This window comes from Chaetodon auriga, chromosome 15 (genome assembly GCF_051107435.1).
Source record: "Chaetodon auriga isolate fChaAug3 chromosome 15, fChaAug3.hap1, whole genome shotgun sequence".
In the NCBI taxonomy this organism is placed as follows: domain Eukaryota; kingdom Metazoa; phylum Chordata; class Actinopteri; order Chaetodontiformes; family Chaetodontidae; genus Chaetodon; species Chaetodon auriga.
In genome coordinates, this window is record NC_135088.1 from 12,020,977 (window position 1) to 12,043,447 (window position 22,471).

The 22,471-nt window shown below is 42.6% G+C and overlaps 2 protein-coding genes across 5 annotated transcripts in view; both read left to right on the forward strand.

Annotated features, from left to right (window-relative positions):
* The window catches only part of grik1a (glutamate receptor, ionotropic, kainate 1a), a 30,114-nt gene extending 21,818 nt beyond the window's left edge, over positions 1-8,296 (forward strand). For 2 of the 4 annotated variants that reach the window (XM_076750954.1, XM_076750956.1), the window contains 5 exons: positions 273-490; positions 1,848-2,073; positions 4,606-4,856; positions 5,592-5,760; positions 7,725-7,836. In XM_076750954.1, coding sequence (XP_076607069.1) covers positions 273-490; positions 1,848-2,073; positions 4,606-4,856; positions 5,592-5,717 — 821 coding nt within the window. In that variant the 3' untranslated portion in view covers positions 5,718-5,760; positions 7,725-7,836. Of the gene's footprint in view, positions 1-272; positions 491-1,847; positions 2,074-4,605; positions 4,857-5,591; positions 5,761-7,724 lie in introns of all 4 variants that reach the window. The other 2 variants (XM_076750953.1, XM_076750955.1) reach the window with 1 other exon arrangement.
* A 3,959-nt stretch (positions 8,297-12,255) lies between these two features.
* On the forward strand, positions 12,256-22,391 carry map3k7cl (map3k7 C-terminal like). The gene is made up of 5 exons (XM_076750939.1): positions 12,256-12,549; positions 13,531-13,612; positions 16,252-16,310; positions 17,613-17,728; positions 21,457-22,391. The coding sequence occupies exons 2-5, from the start codon at positions 13,537-13,539 to the stop codon at positions 21,635-21,637; spliced, it is 432 nt and encodes a 143-aa protein (XP_076607054.1). The 5' UTR covers positions 12,256-12,549; positions 13,531-13,536; the 3' UTR covers positions 21,638-22,391.
* Positions 22,392-22,471: the final 80 nt, after the last annotated feature.

The window sequence follows — 22,471 nt, forward strand, 5'->3', positions numbered from 1 at the left end:
GGACTCCCTTGTAAAAGAAATCATGAATCTCAATGGGAATATTCCTGGTGAAATAGAGGTGGAATAAAAAAGAACAAACAAGTCGTGCAGAGGGGAGAAAATAACCGCGCTGTATGAAGAGGTGCACAATTTATCATTTAGAGCTGAGGTGAAAATCCAGTTGGAGCTGTGGTGTGAATACAGCTATTAAGATAACCACATTTAGACCAGGGTACTTGAAAGCCTTTTAAGCCATTTTTTTAATCTTTTGTCCCCCATCACTGTGCTTCCAGGCTCGGAGTTGATGCCTAAGGCTCTGTCCACTCGTATAGTTGGAGGTATCTGGTGGTTCTTCACCTTAATCATCATCTCCTCCTACACGGCCAACTTGGCTGCCTTCCTCACTGTGGAACGAATGGATGCGCCCATCGACTCAGCAGATGACCTGGCGAAGCAGACCAGGATTGAATACGGGGCGGTGAGGGATGGATCTACCATGACCTTCTTCAAGGTACCGCTGGTGTAGGCTCTAAATGAGCTTTTGACTTTCATCAAAGTCACAGCATAAAAACTAGCAGGTGAAATTGCCATGGGTTAGGGAGTGTCTGTTTGTTTTTTCAGAGGTGCGCGTCAAGTTGTAGATCTTGTTAAATTACGTTGTACACGTTGGTGGAGTATTGCAGCAGAGGTCAAATGAAAGCCGTCATTCATTTCTAGTGTACTTTCCCGTATTAAATACATAAAATCCTTAATTTAAATATTCCCATTACTCAATAAAATGTTTTTTTCTCTTAGTAAAAACAAGAGCTTTAAAAAAGACAGTTAGCCCTGTAACTCTGCATTTCAAGTCATCTTAAGCAGAAGAGCTAATATTTATGAAATGTTTGCTTTATGCTTATGTAAAGAGCTGTAATTATTCCTGTGATCATAAAGTATGCACATGAAGCTATGCTGTGTTTTTGTATTTAGATATATAACATAAATAGCTTCTTCATACCAAATGAAACAGTGTTGATATCAACCACTGGACACATTAATCTCAATAGTGTGTGCTCATCTCTGATAAATTTCTTTGATCATCCGATTCAATTCTGTCATCTCTGTCAGAGATGTGTGTTGAGAGAGTGGTACAGTACCTTCTCTTCATAAAAGCAGGGTCCTCAAGGCTCCCTCATCTGCTCCCTCCACCATGCTGTATCTCTGCCGAATATCCAATTAAAAAGAAAAAATCTTAAGACTGAAGGAAAAAAAACACTTGCATTGACTTTAATGAAAGGCAACATAGATGCATCAAGTGGTGAGTATATGATGGGAAGTGGAGAAGATGCGTATTGAGACTACTTGAGTTTTAGGTTGTCTGTCTTTGAAGTTAAACATATGCTAACTTTTTAGTTCGTCTTACATTACGCATCACTGTAGCGATGTCCTCAGGCAGGGCTGTCACTTCCTTCCCCCACCGCCACCCACTCTCCTCGCATCCTGGTGGCTCAGCAGGGGTGATCCATGCAGGGCTTTATCCTCCCAGATTGCAGCCAGTGATTATGGCTGCCTGGATAGGAAGAAGCAGGCTGTGTTGATGGCTCGAACAAATTGAATCAGCTGGAGGAGATTAAGAACACAGCTGTCCCATTTTCTCTGACTGAGCAAGGAAAAACACACACACACACAAACACACACACCAAGACACACGCTCAGAGATAGAGAGTCCCACACACCCTGCTGTTAAACCTATATGTGCTTATGATACTATTTAAAATATAGTTAAGTACATGTATGCTGTGTGCATGCACACCTGCAAACACGTAGCGTAGCTGTACAAAAGCATAATCCTTCTCACCAACTTTTGCCTGTTTGGCTCCTTTCTTCAGAAATCCAAAATCTCCACCTATGAGAAGATGTGGGCGTTTATGAGCAGCAGGAAGAACACGGCATTGGTTAAGAACAACAGGGAAGGCATCACCCGCGTCCTGACGACAGACTACGCCATGCTGATGGAGTCCACCAGCATCGAGTACATCAGCCAGAGAAACTGCAACCTCACACAGATTGGAGGTCTCATCGACTCCAAGGGCTACGGAGTGGGAACACCTATCGGTAAGAAGAATGAGACCGAGGTGTCTGCAGCAGGATGTACTGCAGGTTTATTCCTCACCGCCATCTTTTTTTTCAGCGGAGAATGAAATAATATCACTTTTTGATGTCTTGTTAAAACAGCTCCACATATATCCAAAATGAGACCAAAACCTCCTGTTGAATAAAAAGCTATTGGTGTTGTACTATGAGGGAAAAGTTTGGAGTTGTCCTTGCAACTTCAACACAGTGAGACTCTGGTAAACTTTCTGGTATTCATATTGTTGTTTTGTGTGGTAGACTGCAGACATCTAGCCTCTAAGTTAGTGAACACAAGCCATAGAGAGAGAATACAGAAATGCACTGGAAGGCCTTCTGACAATTGTATTGTCAGAATAGAATTTTAATGGAAATTGCCCTGCAGACACAAACTTCAGCTTCTTTGGAATTTGTATTTTCATTCTTCAGGAGTTCAAGTTCAGAGCTGCTCTCCTCTATATATCTACAACATGCAAATGCACTTCCATCAGAGCAGTCTGCCAGCTGTTCAGTGCAAATGTTCATGGAAGGTTTCAGGCCAGTTTGTTGGATCGAGAACTTGAACTGGAAGCGAGTCAAGCCACTGGGCCGTGTTTGCAGTTGGTACCGCTGGATGTTTATTCATGCAGCTCTCCTGTGTTTTCTCTTTTTTAGTCTTTTATTTTGTTGTAATTCATTTATCTTAAAATATTCTTCTTCTCCTTAACTGCCTGACTCACTGAGCCAGTTTTTTTTTTTTTTCAAACTGGGGTGGTTTTTTTTAGCTGAGCACAACCAACTTGCCAAGAACACTCTGCACATCTGCATAAGTTGCACACATCCGTGCTTGGAGGCTGCCAAGTACAGAGCATACATTAAAATGTTCGGCACAACAGTGGAAATAATGAGGATGGGGCCACGGCCATCCAGTTAATTTCTGTAATTACCATGAGTATCTGTGACATTTATGTACTCTATATTAATACATAGCAATTATTACATCTTTTATCAACTCACTCTTAGGTTGGATATATAATCATAAAAGAATATTTATCCAAAGGAAATAAATGTACAAAGGATTACTCATGTGACATACAATAGAGCAAGGTGCAGTAAAGTTTAAGAAGTGCACTATGAATAAGATTATATGCAAGGAAGCCAAAGTTCAAAGGTCGCAAGGCTTTCCTCCCAGCAACAGGGGGAGAAGTTGTACAGTTTGATGGAAACAGAGACAAAGGTCTTCCTGTAGGATTTTTGCAGAGGATCAGTGACAATGCCTCTCACCCCTTCATGACTTTGCCAGTGAACCTCTGTAGTTTGACAGACCTCCAGCAGAGGCTCAAGTTCCACTCATTCCACCCATCCTGATGAGCTTGTTGAGTCAAGCATTGCTGGCGGCTCTCACCCTCCTGCCCCTGAACACTGCTGTGGGATATAATGATGGCGACCACAGAATGGATGAATACCTGCAGCATAGCACTGCAGATGGCAAATGTTCAGATCCTCCTCAGAAAGTTAAGTTGGTGCTGACCACTCTTGCGGAGGGGAAGTGGTGTTGCTAATCCAGTCTAGTTTGATGTTGAGCCGCAGGTGGTTCGCCCAACATCATTTGTCTGTGTTCAGCCTCTTTTCGCTGCTGGTGCTGCCTGTTACACACTGTGACTGAGCATTCGGATGATTTTTAATCTGTGACATTAATAAGAGCATCTGCCTGCATGTCTGTGAGTGTAGTAGAGGTCAGGTCAGGTGATGTGGCATTAAAACTACAGGAAAAATAAAAATAAATGATGCAAATCAGGAAAATGATACCATTATTTATCTGGTGAGCCAACTGTAGGGGTCCAGGGAGTGGATGTGTGTCAGCACCTGTCCCTCCAATTATTTCAGTACTTGTTTGGCAGAATGTATTCCACAACACCAGGGGCTCTGTACAGGTTCAGGCCTAGGTTAAAGATGTGCTTTACAACTAAACGCAGTTAAGCATCAAGCTGATGCCCTCAGGGCAGATGCAGCTGTGCTTGGGCTGTGCAGAGCGGAGCTGACAACTAAGTTTGTTGGAGGTCATTGGCGGACAGTGGAGGGGACTGCCCGAGAGGAGTTGTTAAACCTATTAAAAGTGGTTTAATTGCTTCAATTCCTTGACCCTATCCGTGCCTCCTGATCTGCCGTGTGCTTGAAGCCGGCGATAGTTCTCATCCCACTCTGCGCCTCATTTGTGTTGTTCTGCTGTAGCTTTAGATGTTTCTGCGTGTGCTTCAAGCTTATTCGTGTAGGGCTTTGCTATGCTATCACTCTTTTAAGCTTCGATTTGGTTATTTTTCCCGAGGGAAGCATTTGTCACACATGATTCGTTCGAGGACCATTGGAAATTTGAAAAAAATCCAACAATAATACTACCTGTACAGTTTCTAGCTTTGATAAATATTGTAGTTTTGCAGATTTTTAAAAAAGAAAACATGACCTTCAGACCCACCGGTGCGTTGCGGGGTTGTTCTGTCACTACATTGCGTCTTTCTATCTGCCCTTCTCGTTCACCAGGTTCTCCATATAGAGATAAAGTGACCATAGCCATCCTTCAGCTGCAGGAGGAAGGGAAGCTGCACATGATGAAGGAGAAGTGGTGGAGAGGCAACGGCTGTCCGGAGGAAGACAACAAGGAAGCCAATGCTCTGGGCGTGGAAAACATCGGCGGTATCTTCATCGTCCTGGCTGCTGGTCTAGTTCTCTCTGTGTTCGTGGCCATCGGAGAGTTCATTTACAAGGCCCGCAGGAACGCCGACATAGAGGAGGTGAGTGAGGGCAGGAAGCTGCTGTCCTGCTGAGTGATGATGACAAATGACTGGATTAAAGGTATTTCTACTCCGAGGAGACTGGGAACTGGAATGAGATAGTTTAGTTGATTTTAGGTCGTTAAAAATCATGTTTAGTTTAAGAAATTAGAATATTTATGCTAATTTATCCTCGCACACATTTTCAGCGACTGAGGACAATGTTTTGTCTTTTTTTTTATGTTAATTACTAATTAATATTTTCTAACTATAGACGTGCTTGTTGGATGGTGTTTGCTTGATCAAAATTCATTTACACAAAATCATATTTGCTCTAACTGGAAGGATGGCTTTGTGACTTATCAGCGTCTGACAGTCCTGCACGGTTAACAGAGGGTTGAATATAGTGACAAAGCGCTGAGTCGGCAGCTACAAATGACAGACAAGCCAAGCGTTCACTCACTATTCTTTCTCATATGCCCAAACACGTCATGTAAGATGCATGTTGTGCCTGAACGTAATATGATTTGATTCCATCTTTTCAGTGATGGTTTCTCTGTTAGTCAAGCACAAAATTTAATTCTACCATTCACATGATTAGTTCCTTTGCTTTGCCTTGTATTTGTGTCTTACATGTTGAGTTTTTCTGTTCTTACTTACATTTTTATTTGCTGTCAGAATATTGTTTCACACCTTTGTCTCATCTCTTTTGTGTTTTCCCCCCTCCATCCTTTTTTCTATGCATGCTCGTGTCAGGCCTTTTGTTTCTTTTACGGAGTGCAGTCCCGTCAGTTCCAGCGGCGCGGCTCCACCTCCTCCTCCGGCACCTCCTTATCTACCGATCTGGAGAGCGGCAGGCTACTGGGGGATGACACAGAGTAGCCATGGCAGCACATTTACAACACATACAAAGTCTAGACGATAGGTTTGTAACCAGGTGTTCCTCTCTCTGTGCCAGTATACCTGCACCTGTGTCGTCCAATCCCAATTATCATAACCATTCCACCCTCAGCACCTGCCTCTGGTGCTCACACTTCTTCCCTGCAAAATTTCTTCTGAACTGAAATTTTGTATTCATTTATGGTCTAAGTCCAGAGTAAGTTAGGACAAAGTTTAATAAGATTACAGGGTTTTATACTGGGTGTATTTCAGACTTTACAGGCTAGACTTTTTAGGTGCCAACATGCTTATTTTGTGAAGAGAATACCCCTCATCTTCAGGCAGGCATGCGTGCTTCATAATTGACCACCCCCTCTTATTTGCATGCTCTTATTATACAGCATGTAAGAAGCACTTTACTGACGAAAGCCTGAAAATACAGACCGCAATTAGGGAAAACACTCAGGACATCTGGAAAGCAGAAGTTGCAAATTGTTAAATAAATTGTGTGAGTCAGCTGTTTGCGTCACTTCAAGCGCAAAATTATTAAACTTCAAAATAGCTTGCAAAATGAGACGTTTAAGTTCATATAAACAGTATTTTGCTCTGCAGTGCTGCCCTGCTGCTTTCTTGCTTGTAGCCTTCCAACACCAGCCCACAAGTTTAGCTTCGTTCAGTGCAGTCTCAGTAGGCATTGGTGTGTACTTTAGGAGCAGACTTTGAATGCCATTTGGGAAATCAAAAGATAGCAAAAGTTATTTGAATATTTTCCTCCTCATTAAGCTCGTTGGTGGACTGGTTTGGTTGGCTGAAACGTGGATAACAGTGATGGAACAACATGTCACGTTAAGGTGTCCCCTGACACAGATCTTAAGCCAAAAGTAAAGTTGTAATTTCATAAATAACTTCCGGTGACTGCAAGACATTTTAACTTTGGCAATAATGGATTGGATCAGAGCAGGATACGGACTTTCAAGGTCTTCTCTGCTCCTCTGGACTGATCAATCTGTCTTCAAAATAAAACCCTGATTCTAAAAAAGTTGGGATGCTGCATAATGCGGACGAGCTGTTTTTACTGACAACTGTTTGACGAAGTGTTCTTGAGCCCATGTAGTAACATCGCCCCTTCCTTGCTTGTGAAGATACATGAACTGAATGTGAGGTTTTCGCTCCTCTCTCAGTCTTTAAGGTGAGATTGGTATGAGGTAGGCTTTTTTCCACTGAGGCTGAGTGTTTCTGATATTCGTGGGAAACCCTGCAGGAAGCCATATTCGTTTGAGAAGCCTTCGGCAAAGCCTTCAGATAAAAGCGGGGAAGACCTTCTATGGTCCTTGGATGCAAAGACCATCAGATAAAAACGGGACAAGTTTGTGCCGTGAATGATAATTTGCTCAAATAAATTTAGTGAGCACCCCCTCTGGAGGAGAGGAGAATAAAAGGCAAATAAACATGATCGAAGATTAATGAGTTCCGTGCGATGTATTATTCTGCAGAATCAAATAAGCCCGAGGCTTCTCATTTCAGATGGCCCTCTCTTTGATCATTTCAAATAATTACCATATTATGAATTCATAGCTCCCTGCATTAGGATGTTGCACAGCAGACGTCCTTCATCTCTTGTCTGTGTAACTGGATTTTACAATGAGACAACCGAACTCTGAGAAACTCTTTAAGATGAATTTACATTGTGTTTGTGTTCTGTCGTTTCTGGTGTTTGTGTGGTCAGGCTTGAGAGATGACTTGCAGTCACTGGCTGCTGCTCACATTCAGCTGCAGGCAAGCTGAATCAAATGTCATTGCCTTAGCTTTAAAACTGAATTAGTATAGCTTTTCAGTTAATGCTGTATCCAGTAATTCCCTAGTTGATCCAATTATGGAGCAGCAGTAATGTTTTTATGTTAGCACATTCACACAGTCTTAAAACTCGTGGCCGTAGTGCTTAATGACTTTATTGGAAATCAGCTTTATTGGTGTCTTAACCCAGGCCTGTAATTGTTTTCTCTTTGGCAGTGTGTGTCTTTTAGCACCATGATGGAGGAGTTGGGCATCTCCCTGCAGTGTTACAAAGGCATCCGGAGGAGGTCGCGACCCCACAGCGGAGCAAGGTCAGCTTGCATCCTCTGTCAACCCAAACCCACTGCAAAGAGAGAGGGAGCACGGCGGGACTCCAGCACATGAGCCTTGGAGCTACAAGAACGGATGGGACTTAGATCAGAGACTGCTCGATTGATCGCTTTCCACTCCTCGGATTTGTTTGTGAGCCGCCGAACTATGTGAAGTTGTTCCCTCATCTCCCCTGTCTTTATACTGTATGTGTATGGATAATACATTAGACAATGTACTGTAGATGTAGTTTACAAAGTCTTGGCCTTCTGTCAACATGAGTAATGTTAAAACAGGTGACGACCACGAGAATGAAAGCTCGCTCGTAGTTGAAACCATCGCTGTTCCCTCATGGCCGTAGTTCGCTGCTCTGAGCAGTTTGCAGAGTTCAATCTGCACACTTTAAAGGTACTCCCATTGTGTAAATGTATCACGACTTCACTGATTTTCAGAGTAAAAAGATTTTTGCATTTTTTAAACTGTTGTCCAGTTTGGTTCTGGTTGGCAGTGGTGTGTGAGCGTGTTTCTTTGTGCACCTACTGGCAGGCAGCAATGTAGCTTCAGAGCGGACTGCTGAGCCAACTCTGGCCAGAGAAAAGAGATAAGGACCTCTAAGGAAAGTCAGGAACACACCTGCTGTTTTATACCCTTCAAGCACCCACATCATAGACATACCTCCTCCCCCTGCAACACACACACACAAACACACACATGCACAGCCTCACAAATGTTTGTGATCATAACATAGCTGCCTGTGCACCGGAGAAAGGATATGATACAGGGAGAAGGAAAGGACAAAATGAGAAGCTTTTTTTTTTTAATATGCATGAAATTCTTAGGCGGTCAAAGACAAAACACAATTTCCTTGTTCCCCTGGGAGTAACTTTTTTTTTTTTTTTTTTTTTCAAAAAGTCATTTTTTCTCTGTTTGCACTTGTCAAATTTGAAAGCCTGAGGGAAGATCTTGTCTCCCAGTACAGACACTGGATCTCCAGTGTGTGGGAAGCTTGTTTTAAAGTATGTTAAAAGTTAAATACCTCGCATCAGCTGCCACATTATGATTCACAATATCAGATCATGACCCATTGAAAGAACTATAATATTAACATAAAACATTTATTTTGCAAGTCATTCCAACAAAAGAAAAGATTCCTCATTATAAGAGAAGTACGTGCTGAAAGATGTTTCATGAAAACGTTGTTTGAATTTGATTTTGTTTGACTACAAAATCAATTTACTCACTGCTGAGACAAACAAGTGTGCTTTTCCACAGATTCAAAGCAGGAAGAAGATCTATCGCCCGACAGCAGTGTAAGCAGCGCAGTGGCCTTGACCCGCAGGTAATCACAATGAGGGATGAATATGTTCCCAGCAGCTGCAGCACAATTACCTCTGTGTGGCATGAATACAGAGAGCATCGATTAATATTTTCATTTTACAAATCCTTACCATCCCCATAGCGCCCCTTCCCCATATCCTCAGGATTGTTTCTGTCCTCTGAACTTTACCTCAGGCTAAAAGAAATGAATCAAAGAGGAAGAGGGATGTAAGAGTTCACTAGTGCTCTTTGTCTCTCTGCCACCTCTTGCTTAACCCTTTAAATCTCTTCATCAGCGCTTTACTTTCTAGTCCTTCCTTTACCACAGCTGTCTTACTGCACACCTGCCTTGTGCTCTGTCAGTGCGCCAGACTTTTACTAAGTGTTGTTTTGGAGAAGCCCGTTGAAGCCAGCAATTCAGTGTTCCTGACATTTTGGAAATAGTGCCACCAGTAAAATCACAATCAAGTGAGGAATACAATCATTCAGCACACACAAATGCACTAAAGATTGGACCGGCAATGTCAACACGAACAAATGTTGGTCAGAAACTAACTGCAGAGGGAAAAGAGAGGGAGGAAACTGCTAATGGAGCACCGTAAGTATGAAATCTTAACACAATTCAGTATCAGCAATGTCAGGACTTTCAAAACTGACCTCCGATCTACTGCTTTTACCAGCTAATGCAGTGACATTTCAAACAGGAAAGAGCAATAAATGGATGTAAATACTTTCGAAATGAGTTGAGTCAGAGGTTTTGTTGTGGCATTTCTCTCAGTGGATTGTGTGCGCTGGTTTGTGTGCATCCTTAGAGAATTGGACCAAGCTTTTCTTAATCTCTTCATGTAATGAGTTTTCTCTTTTTTGGTATTCAGATTAATTCTGGGATTGAGCTCCGTCCAATGTAATAGCGTTTGCTTGCCTCTAATCTCCTAACCCCATAATTCTTAATCAAAACCAAAGTCAGTATTTTTTTTTTTATCATTATCTAATCCGTCATGAATGAGGCCATGGATTACAACTCTGACCTTGGCATTCTGCACGGCTGAGCACGACTCCGCTCCTCCTCGCCAACCTGAGGCGACCTCACCTGAACAATGTTCTGCTGCTGTTTCTGTCTTCACGTCCTTGTTTTGTTTCACCCGCAGAAACTATTCGCCGCAATGATCCTGAGACACAGAGCCCTCAACCTGGTGGTGGAAAGGTGAGAGAGAAATGGGGAGAGGTGAAGGGATAGTGACATCTGTCTGTTTGTGCTCTCAGTAAGAAGGTCAGAGATTATGATCCATACTTCTATACCTCTGGCACAGATGAGCAGAGAGATTGAGAGTAAAACTCTAGAGAAAGCAAGCTGGAGAGACGGCTCAAAGAGTTGTTTTTGACATCTCAAATTGCCCAAAGGGAAGCATATTACAGACGGGAAAACTCAAACCACCTTGTATAAAACAGCATTATAAAAATCAGCTTTACATCAGAAAGATTTTGCATATTTCTTGTAGTATTTCTAACTCTCTGTGCAAATCTCACATGTAAAACCTTCAAACCTGTCACATCCGGTTTATGTACCACTACACAATACTCTCAACTGTACATCCAAAAACCGTACATACAAGTACAGAAGAGTCAAATTTGAACTGTGGCTTGGGTGTAAAAGAGTGGCAGACGTTTGAGCGTGCCCCATCCATCACAATGAGATGAACAGTCTCTGGGGCTGATAAGGCAGGTCTGTGTCAACAGCCTGTCAATGAAGACAAACGAGGAGTAGGAAGAGTCTTGGAGGTGCAGACCATCATTTATCTCTCTCTGTTTGTCTCTCTGTCTCACTTTCTCTGCTACCATCTGAAAGCCTGGCTGTAAATAATGCAGGAGGAATTCAGGTGTGCAGGTGAACTGGTCTTATATACAGTAAAACTGCACTAATTCTGTCAGTGGACGGCAGAGCCTGAGCAAATTTAAGACTTTTCAGCTTTGTGGCAATGCATTTTTGAGACAATTAAATATGAAAAACTGAATTTCCTCAAACTGGGAAATAACTCTTTCAGTTTATCTGAAAAATTCAAAATCACAGAATTTGATGGTGCATTGTTTTCATTGAACAGCCACAAGAAATAAGTCAAGTCAGTCAAGTTTGGCATTACGGACATCACCATCTTAGTTTGTTGGAGCGAGAAGCGATCATAACTGGATGAGCGTGTGGAGCTGGGGAGGGTACATATGGCTACACCTGTAACCTGACTGGATCTGACTGAGAACCGAAGGACCCACTTAAGCAACTTTTTGATCACAAGGTAGCCCAGCCCTAAAGCATCAGCTGCTTTATCGTCCACTTCTATCCAAATGGGATCATAATTTGCAAAATGAACATCATGCTGTATTGAAAAAGACTTGAAAGTAGTGATAGAGACCATGAACTCATTAGGAAACTGTTTATTGAGGTAATAAATCAAGAGAGGTAAGCTCACACACAATCTGACTTCTTTTTGCAACCAGTGGAGTCGCCCCCTGTTGGCCATTGGGAAGAATGCAGGTTTAAGGCACTTCACTTTTCAGACCCGGAAGCTCAGTCCACTTATTATATTGTCTATGTTTGCAAGAAAATCTTTCTGAAAAAAAATAGTCTAAATCCCAGTCTGAGCCACAGGTGTTATGAGTGGGCCTAAACAAAAAAAAAAAACAACAACCAAAAAACAGACAAACAAACAGAAACATTTGGTGGAGTGTCCCTTTAAAAAGCCAGAATCACACCACTGTGTAGACTATGTATTGCGAAGAAACTCCCCTTAACATCCCCAGTTCTATTCCCAAAACAACTCCCAACAAAAACGGATAAACAGACTGGGATGCTCTATTTTCTTCTTGACTATTATAGCATGAGATGTTCATTCTGAGCAACTGTCTCATTGCACAGCTATTGCACAGCCAAAGACCATCCCAGCGGCATGACCGTGTCACTCAAAGCAGCGCTGGAGCAATGGGCATTTTTGCGGGCTGGAGTCATGTCATCTGAGACATTTAATTGGGCCCGGGCCGCCACAGGGGGACAGCGGACGGCATTCCTCCACCGCCTGCGCCCTGTTGTGTTGCTCTGCGCCGCGTGGCTGCAGTCCGTGGATAACATGTCCCATGCCCACGTAGAGTCGATCCGCGGGAGCGCCTCTGACTGACACCAGGGCAGCGGACGCCTCGACTATGGTGGAAAACTTCTGAGTACAAAATAATACAGTTGGAGTCTCCAGAGGGAAGCGGTGGGCAACTCTTGGAGCTCTTGGCAGCGGCTGAGTGACGGAGCTGCGCTTTTCCTGAAGAGACCTCCGCAGAGGTCCGACCGGGAGCAGACAGTCACCACTGAGGACGCGCACTGCTTCCCCAAACTTTTTAACACGGAATTTCCTGGCTCGGGTTCGTGCTGCTTCAGGTAACAATGACCTGCAGGTCCAGATGGATCCCTTTCAGCTCCACAGTGCATGCAGGAGCTGGTCCATATGTGTGAAATATTCTAGCCTCCATCCTAATGTGGATTACAGTGTATGCCTTCAGTGTGTGCAGTGTTATTCACTTACTAACACTCATATTTTGATACAATGCGTGTTTTGATCAGTTTGTACAACACCAAAAATCGACCTTTCATCCCTTTCCCAAATACTGAGAGAGACTCATTAAAAAAGTGCTTATTTGCTGGATGTAGGAGGTCACTGAGGTACAGTATGTTGTGTGAGACAGAGGGTTTACCGGGGTTAAAGCAGGCAAATGCCCTGATATAAAAAGCCTGTACCTTCACTGGAGGGGGGCATACCAAAACCCAGACCTCAGAGCCAGTCTGTCAAAGCTCCCTAATTATTTAATCCTGCACCAACTCTAAATGCATGATGAAACTGGTGTGTGTGTGTGTGCGTGCGTGCATGTGTCTGTGATCACAAGGCTCCACACTGGTGTGGTCTAATCACATGCTTTTTCTGCAGTCTGCAGACTTTCATTCCAGCTGAACGCCACACCTGCTGAGTTCAGTGTTTAGCTTTTCTCTCTGATTAAAATCACAATCATGGACTAGGCTGGAATACAAACAGCACTTTTCGCCTTCAGTTTGGACACTGCACACACATCGCAGAAGGACTGGTGATTGATTTGCTGATTTGATCAAATAATGAATTGTTTGGTCCATAAAATGAATCTGCATCAGAAGTAATTTTTCATTAAGTTTCTTGCACTGTCGAAGCAACAGTTTAAAACCCAGAGTCATAAAAAACAGAAAAAGGCAGGAAATCACTGTCTAATGAAGCTGGAAAATGTCTGTTTTCAGCTGATAAACTAATCGTTTGACTATTACATAATCACTCATCTTTCATGGGGCCCTTTTGATGGTGCTAACAGCTCTGTTTTGTGCTGTGGCCTCATGAAGGGATAAATGATCACCTCAACCAGAAGAGTGTCTCCTGATAAATCTGAAGTTAGAATCGCCTTCAGCCTCGACAACACATCAGGTAAACACACACGCACCCACAGCCACCCACACACACTGCCATACGCTCATTTCACACCGGCAAGCACACACACACACACACACATGCAAACACCTGTGTTCCACTATCTCAAAATGATTGTAACAACTTATTTTGAGTTACCCAATTGCTCATTTAACACCCGACAAAGCTCGGAGCTCTACTCTCACTGCATTTCCAGTATGTGTGGTAACACATGCACGACATTCTTCCCACCAAAACAGACAAGGCACAATCTGCCCATGCCTCCCACCCTCCACACACACACACACACACACACACACACACACACACACACACACACACCCTATCACTTTAACTGTGTTCATTCTTCTAAGCTGTAGCTGAGACAGGTGCCCCCTCTATTTCTGTAAGACCACAGCATAATAAAAAAAAAAACAACCACACATGCATGCGTGCAGCTGTGCGCTTGCAAAACGCACATATATGCACCCACACAAGCAAGTATGCAACTTTTTGTGTGACTAACATTTTTCAATCTTCAGTTAAAACATGCACATTTCTTTGTCCTACGCACACATTCTCAAAGGTCTAACCTACCTATGGTGCTAGGTACCGTCTGTATGTCAGGATGTTTTACTGCAGTGGGGCCAGGCACTGGGACAGCAGCTGCAGCTATGCAATGGCAGAGTCAGGTTTCCCCTCTAATACTAACAGTGTCCCGCTGCCTGATTCACTGTTCAGCTTTTAGAACACTGGCCTATATTTATAAGCAGTTAACACTTCTAGTCCCACTCCACCCACCTCTGATCCCCCCTGTCTTTCTCTTAGGAAGTGAGATGAAGGGCTGTAGTAGGAACGACACCCTCTACTCCCACTCTGAGCAGAGAGTCATTGAACAGTGGAATCACTGAATTCTGCTTGTTTGCGCATGACGACATGGCCTCTTCCTGAATCACTTTTTTCGTTCTTAATCGTTCGCATCGCTGTTCTCTTGCGTCTATCTTGCTGTTTCTTCATTTCGTCCATCTCCATTTTCATCCATCTGTATTATTCAGCTTAGTTTCACCTCACTTTCCGGTGAGTTTTTGTCTGCTTGTAGACATAGTCGGTAGCATGATTACATACCTTGCTTTAGTTTTAGTTGTAGCCTCAGAGCTGCTCAGGCACAATCCGACCCCAGCCTCCAAAATATTCCCCAGACGATCATGTTGTCGTCTCTTTGAACTCGTGTTTCTCGACAGGGGGGCTGAGACCTGTGCTCCGTCTGGGGATCATCCTCTAGGCCCCTCATGACTTCATGCCAGGCATAGTTATAACCCCATACTGTGTCAATCCTAAGCATGAGAACTGTATTTATTCCACATCATAATTGGCCCCATGGCTGCAGGCAGGCCCGCTAATACTCCTGCTTTTAGAAGGTTGCATCATCCCAGGATTCTCCACATGTGTTCCACAACTCCAGGGGGACATTACTGGCGAGGCAGACGCTAGTGCAGACAACCTGTCTGATTCTGTCTGTCTGTCTGGCTGTCTGTCTGTCTGACTGAATCCCTCTCTGTCCATACATCTGGCCTGTCTGTTCTTTCTGCCCACTGAGTTTGTCTGCTCACATAGATGCCCCCCTGTACTGTTATCCTGCCTGTCTATCAGTCTGACAGCTCATTACTGCCATACAGTAAAGAGGACATGGCTCATTTATAAGTGTACCACTGTGTTGCTATGATGTGGTGTCATATATAGGCCCCTGTAGTGTTTCATTTGTGGCCATTTATGAGGCAGATAAAGGCATTAAAGCAACTGCCTGTAAGTCACTTGGCTGTGCATAAAGGACATACAGCAAACAATATTTATGAAAAAGTTAAAGGATAAATTGTTGCTTCGTCTTCCTGCTTTTTTAAAGGACAGAGCTGCAGCATTGCAAGCTTCCTGCAATGCTTCCAATATATCAAAACAGTTGCTGCATGCATTTGTATCACCATATGATTCCGACCTAGATTTGACAAGAAAATGACACTAATTAAATTAAAGGAAATCAGTCTGAAAACCAGAGGTGAAAAGTACAATAAATACTGGATCATTCATTGCATTTAGGAGACAAATGTTATACTTTTCACTCCACTACATTTATCTGATAACTACAGTTACTCGTTACTTTGCATATTAGGATATTATACAAAACAATAACGATCATCTGATCAAAAGATACATTGTTATAGTTACATGTTAGTGCAGCAATTTATTACTTTACTGTTACAAAATATATGATAAAGTCACACTACATTCTAATAATTACTATTGTATTTGATGTTTTAAGCTCATTTTGTGCACTTCCTCTTTACATTTACTGAAGTAGAAACATTTGCTGTTTTTGATTTTAAGTAGAATATCTGAGTACTTGTTCCACCATTGCAGAAACCATACTGTCTACTTTGGAACATGCTCAGCAGTAAGGGATATGCAATTTGTAGTAATGCAAAACCATCAAAATATAATGCTAAATTGTTGGTATTGTAGACCAATATATGATCACTGTAACTATCGCTATCATTGTACTGATTATTCATTGTGTTTGGATCAATATTTAATCAATGGCATTCTAAATATTATTATTTCTACAATAATCAGTCATAACTAAATAATACCTTCTGTTTCAATAGATGTAAAAGATGTGGAGGACCTCCCTCAGACTTTCCCGGAACTTGAACAGCGATTACAGGTACTCAGTACATACTGCAGCATCACATCACAATGAACACACACACCTCGTTCACAGAGCAGCACAGGAGAGGAGCGGCAGAATATGGACGAGAAGACAGTGAATTCAAATTCACAGTGCTGGTAAAGATTAGAATTACAAGCCTTTAAAGGAAAAATCCATCAATCCTGAACAAAAGCTATTAGCATTTGGAATTTCATGTCTGGCTGTTTTGTGGCTTAATGCTGCATCTTTATTATGCCATTAATTATGCCATTATTATGCATAACTAACTCACAACTGACCAGAATTCTGCAATAAACTGGCCAATCAGTGGTTAGCGCTGTGGCCTGGCAGCTCGAAGGTCCGGGGTTTGATTCCCGACTTTCTGTGTGGAGTTTCCATGCTTGTGTGGGTTTCCTCCAGGGGCTCCAGTTCGCCCCGCTGTCAAAACATGTATCATAGGTCAGCGCCCTTAACCACTGGCTTACAAGAAGTTGGTCCCTTGGCACTGCACACTGGCTGCTCCTCAGGGAAAATGCACAGAATAAATTTCTCTTTCCTGTATTAAGTATCATTATGTGAGGTTTGGTGGGATTTTAGGGTAGAAACCGACTCTGTACCTGCAACCTGTGTAGAAGTGTGGGTTTAGTTCACCAACGCTTTAAATCAGTGTTTTTCCTGTGTGCAATCGCTCTGCTATTAGTGTTGTCATTGAATTATCCTTCAACGTGTGCCAGTGCCAGGGTCACATAAAGTGCATGTTGGTTTAGAGTATCAAATGAGAACAGGAGTACCAGGCCAATGAATGATACGCTCCATGCACTGAACCACAAGCTAACAGAGGCTGCCAAGTATTGATTTCATATCATCATTTGTCAATCATATCATAAATTTCAATTTATCGGACAGTGAGCATTTTTTTTTGTCTTTTGCAACCTTGCAATCTTCTGATCTGGTCTCAGACATGCTAGATCTCACTTTTTGTCCTCAAGCGCAGCAATGTCACATTTCACCAGTCGTGATATCTGCAGCAGATTTCATGGATGTTCTTCCATCGCTGCAGGAGATAACCTGTCATGGATCAAAGTACTTGACAATGTTGCCGCTGGGGCACTGTGGGAGAGGTCAGAGGGTCACTGAAGTCATCAGGGATAATCACTTTAGCAGCCTTTTAGCATAAGTAGTGATTAGAAACAAAGTCAGGGAAAAGAGAATTTGCAGGTCCAGGTCTCAACATAGCGCTGCTTGTGTGACATTTGTTGTTTCGCTTAGTAGCGGGTATCTCTCTGATATCACAGCTCTCTCTCTGGCCTCTTGCAGCCAGTGCCCCCCTGTGTGTCTCTGAGAGAGAGCGTTCAGGTGTACAAGGAGCACTGCAGGATGGCGAGAGAGTTTCACCAGGTCAAACACGAGATCGCCATGCTTGAGGACCGCAAGTAAGTCCCTTTGTTAAATAAAATGGGAGATCCATACTGATAGAAACCCCATTTCTGAAGTATGAGTAGAAGTACTACAGTGTAATAATACTTTCTTAAGTAAAAGTACATGAGTATTAGAATCAAAATAGTATCAAAAGCAAAAAAGTGTTCATTGTGCAGAGAGGGCCATTTCAGAATAATACATGTTATAATATTTGAATATAATAATTGGTTAATTATTCTGTTCATCACTTTAATGTTGCAGCTGGGGAAGGTGGAGGTAATTTCAGCCACTTTATATGCTGTTTTATAGCTTTCAATGGTGCATCATAATTAATTAGTTAGTTATATGTTGTGTTAATAATCTGAATCTGCAAAGTAACTAGTAACTCAAGCTGTCAGATACATTGAGTGGAGTACAATATTTCCATCTGAAATGTAGAGTAGAAGTAGAAAGTAGCAGAAAATGGAAATACCCAGAGAAAGATCTCTGAGTATACTCAAAGGTCTATACATACATACAGTACTTGAGTAAACATGCTTAGTTACGTTCCACCACTGAAGAGAACAAATGCACTTGTCAGACTGCAAGGCATTTTGGAGCAGAGTGGCCACCAGATGGCACATGTTAACAGCGCCGTCACCATCTCCTGAGCAAGATGATATTTGAGCAGCTGCTAATATACAACTTTGATTTCAGACAGGTTTTTTTTAATATTATTATTGAAATTACTTTTAAATTAGAAACAAGATCTCTGTACAATGGGTTTCTTTTGGTGAGTCTGGGTCATATCTGGGAAAAGTACCGCCTCTGCTGGGGTGAGTGTTACACCAGCTGCAACCCTTGTCAGGTGTAATTGAGCGAGAGCTGCTTTATGTGTTAATGCACATATGTGCTGTATATACATAAGCAGGGGTGTGTAACACACAAACAGTGCGCACTGTCCCCTGTTCCCTCGGCAGCTGTGGGTAGTCTTAGCAGAGGGATTTTCAAGACCCTTGTCGTTACCCCACCACACCTACACACACACACACACACACAGACACACGCACACACACCACTTGGCAGTTCCTAAATAGAGAACAGCAGGCAGACTGCGATGGGATGACTTTAGCCTTGAGTTTAGATAAGAACGTGATGAGTCATGCCGGTAGAAACTCTTGGTTCTCTCTTTTCACACCGTCGCTCATGCCAACATCGTTTGACACGTACACACACACAGAGTTAGATGCACTCTCACGATGAATTGAAGCACAACTAGAAACCAGTGAAGGCAGTGCCACAAGTCACGCTTTTACTCCAATTCTCAAAATATAATGTTATTCTTCTAACTTTATATGTCATCCATATTCTCTTCAAATTTGCATGATAATGAGCGTTTTGTTACTTCCCATATGGGGATGATTACAATAATGTGTTGCAAGGTTGACAACAGGAACAACACTTTAACACACTGCAGAGGGATTTTCCAAAAGCCACACAGTCTGCTTTTGGTCAGTATCAAGCTGTGCTGTAGCATTCATCCATATTGTGACTTTTAACCCCTGTAACTATCCAGTTTTTACTAAATCAGTCGATTCCATCAAGTCAATGAACTAAACATAACATCAACAAAAACACTGATCTCGCAAAGCTGGAAAAACCCTCCTCAGCGTGTACCAAAATGTTGAGTCAGATGTTGATACGAGACCTAATGTAATTAAGCCTGATAGTGGTATCATTATGATACAAAGAGATTACACAAGAAGTTGGCCCATTGTGAAATAGTTGTAAAAATTTGACTTTCCTTTTCAACATTCATGTCCGTATTAGAAGTTTAGAATTCATTTTGGGACACAGGGCAAGGTATTTGTGTTCTCTGGTTGCTGGATGAATTCTTCTGAATTGAAAAAGATCTCTTCTCCTTTCTCGAGCTCTCTCTGTCACTCGAACATGCACACACAGACACACACACACACACACAGACACACACACACACACACACGTGCAAAAGCGTGTTTCAACTTGCTTGAAGCATCTGAATCACTCATCTTTTACTGTAAACCAGTGTTTTGTATGGAGTGGAAAATCGTGTCGGACTCTAAAATCACAAATTACAGTAAGCACATGTCCCCCCTTCATGTTTTGGGCAGGCATGTGACATTAAGAATTAAAACATCGCAAAGAAAGTTCCTCATTGTGGATCTGGTCTTTCAGGGAATGAATTGCCGGAGCCTGATTTTCTTAGAACACGAGGATTTAAAATGAATTGTCCATTGAAACTGATAAATTAGCGTTTCATTATTTAACATAGCTGACTGTTAATGACGGGTCGTTTTGGACTCAACAAGTTCAGTCTTTCCTGATAAACATGACATTTTGTGTACTTCTAAGGAAAACGTGTTTTTAACTAAATGTTAATTGAAACAAACACGAGAAATAGTCAATCTAATCTTTGTTTCCTCAACATAGTTGGAACATTTTCTGTCATCCTGTCACATGTGTGTGTGAATTTAGCTCAAATGTATATGAAATTGATGCCTTTAAATCCCTTAACATGACATCCAAGTGAATAAAAACCAGTGCAGCCATCGTTAACGCTCCATGGCAGCACGTATTGGCGAATAGAGACTCCTTTTCCTCTTTGTTGATGCTGCTGTTATGTGACTTGGCACTTACCAGCTGTAATACAACGCTGACACTCACACACTCTCTGAGGCCATGACACGCACATTCTACACATACGTGTGCGTGCGTGTATGCTTACACTGCCTTTCAAAGTCCAAAGGCTGATCTCTTCCCAGAGTGTGAAATCGCTGTTTGCCAGGCAAAGTCAGGTCATGCTGCCCAGACCAGAGCTGGAGTTTTTCATTTCGGTGGGGCTTCGTTGCCAAAGATAGTTGTGATGGAAAAAGTGTTTGCTAGTTTGTTATGTTATTTATTGTGTCATGCACATACAAGGCAAGATACCAAAAATATCAGTGGAGTGGAGAAACATTTGTTAGACCAGAACAAACTTGATCAAATCTTCCACAAACTCATCAGAAATGAAAGACATTTTACTAATAAATGTAGCAATGAAATCATCATATAATTAGCAATATAACACAATGGACCTCATCTCAGTCTCTTCAGGGAGACCATGAAACCTGCCTGCCTCTCTAGCTGATGGTCATGTGCCTGAATGTGACTGTGCTCTAACTGTTTTTCATGACCAATGTGTTTGGAATTTAGCTTCATACCAAATATCAACACAACAATTTGCACGGAGCATCTTCAATATTGCACAGTGTTTGGCCGTGGCCCGCCAAATGCCTTATTTACTTATTCCACAGTGGTTGCCTTTGTTGCTCAACAGGATCAATGTTTGTTCCTCAGCTCAGCCCTTTCTTTAAGTTTGCATTGCGTCCATGCTTATTTTGGTTTCTCTGGTTTCCGCCCACATTCTACAAACAAGATAGCTGGAGAATCTGAATTGCTCATAGGTATGACTGTGCGTCTGCCGATCTGCCTTTCTCTGAACTGGCAACCTGCTATGGGTGTTTCCCCGCCTCTGGCAAAACTGGGACAGTCTCCCGCTTTTCACAATAACTTCAGCGAGAGGAGATAAACAAACATCGATAAATAAGCAAATGACTCCACAGCCAATTAATTGAAGCTTTTGGAGAAACACTACACTGTTAATGCATTTTGATGAGTTTTTTTTTTAAATGAATAGAAGAATGTGCACCTGCTGCTATAATCTCCATCTCATTCATCCACTTAGACGTAAGTTGCTGGCAGAGCTGGTGGAGGATGAGAAGGTGGCCGTGGAGATCGCACGCCTGGAGGAGGAGTTTCGGCGTCTAACGGAGGAGAACCGCGCCTTGGTGACTGTCCACAACGAGCGCGCCCGGCAGCTGGAGAGCCTCTGCTTGCCCAATCGAACGAGGCAGGACTCCTCGTGACCTCTGGCCTCCGCAGAACCTGAGACCTCTGGACATCCAGCTTACGCCAGGCCAGGAAAACCAAGCAGAAACAAAGGCTCAGCTAATGCTCGTTCTACACAGTCAGTGAATCAGCTAATTACACAGAAAGGCGCCGTGTTTATTCATGTCTGAGTCATTTGTTTGAACCACAGACTGTACTGTCATCATCAGTGTGAAGTTGTTATAGTGATTGTACCGAGCTATGACACAAGGCCGCTTTTCTGGGTACTGTTTTGTCATTATGCTATCTTGCAGAACCCTCCTGGTTGCTATTGCAATACCTCACAGCTTGTTTATACGATGCCAACGGCTGTGAATGTGACCAGATATTCTCATATCTGTCTCAGGTTCTGTGGAGACTCAGATCTTTTACCCGAGGTCTGTGGAGGGAGCTAAAGGTGGTATGATGTGGTCCAAATGTTGTATTTTGAGGAGTACACCCCCCCCCCCCCCCCCCCCAACACTTGCCATTCAAAGTTCCTGTTATGATAAAATCAAAAAAAAAAAAGGAAATGAGATGAGTGTTTAAGACAATGTCAGGGGTCGGGGGAGTTACAGCCATTTGTGAGGAACAGCAAAAGAAGAAGGGTGACTATCCGTTTCACAATAAGTATCTGCGGCGACACAACACTGTAAGGGTTGTACATTTTCTGATGTCACGTGTCTCACCCACCTTTTGAAGGGGAAGTATACAACAAGAGAAACCGTTGCTTATCATCCTCGTCTATTAATAAAATGCCTTTTATTTTAACACCAGCATCAGTTCCTTGGTTTCATTTCTCCAAGCCGGGGCTGCTGTGTTTGCTGTGTGCT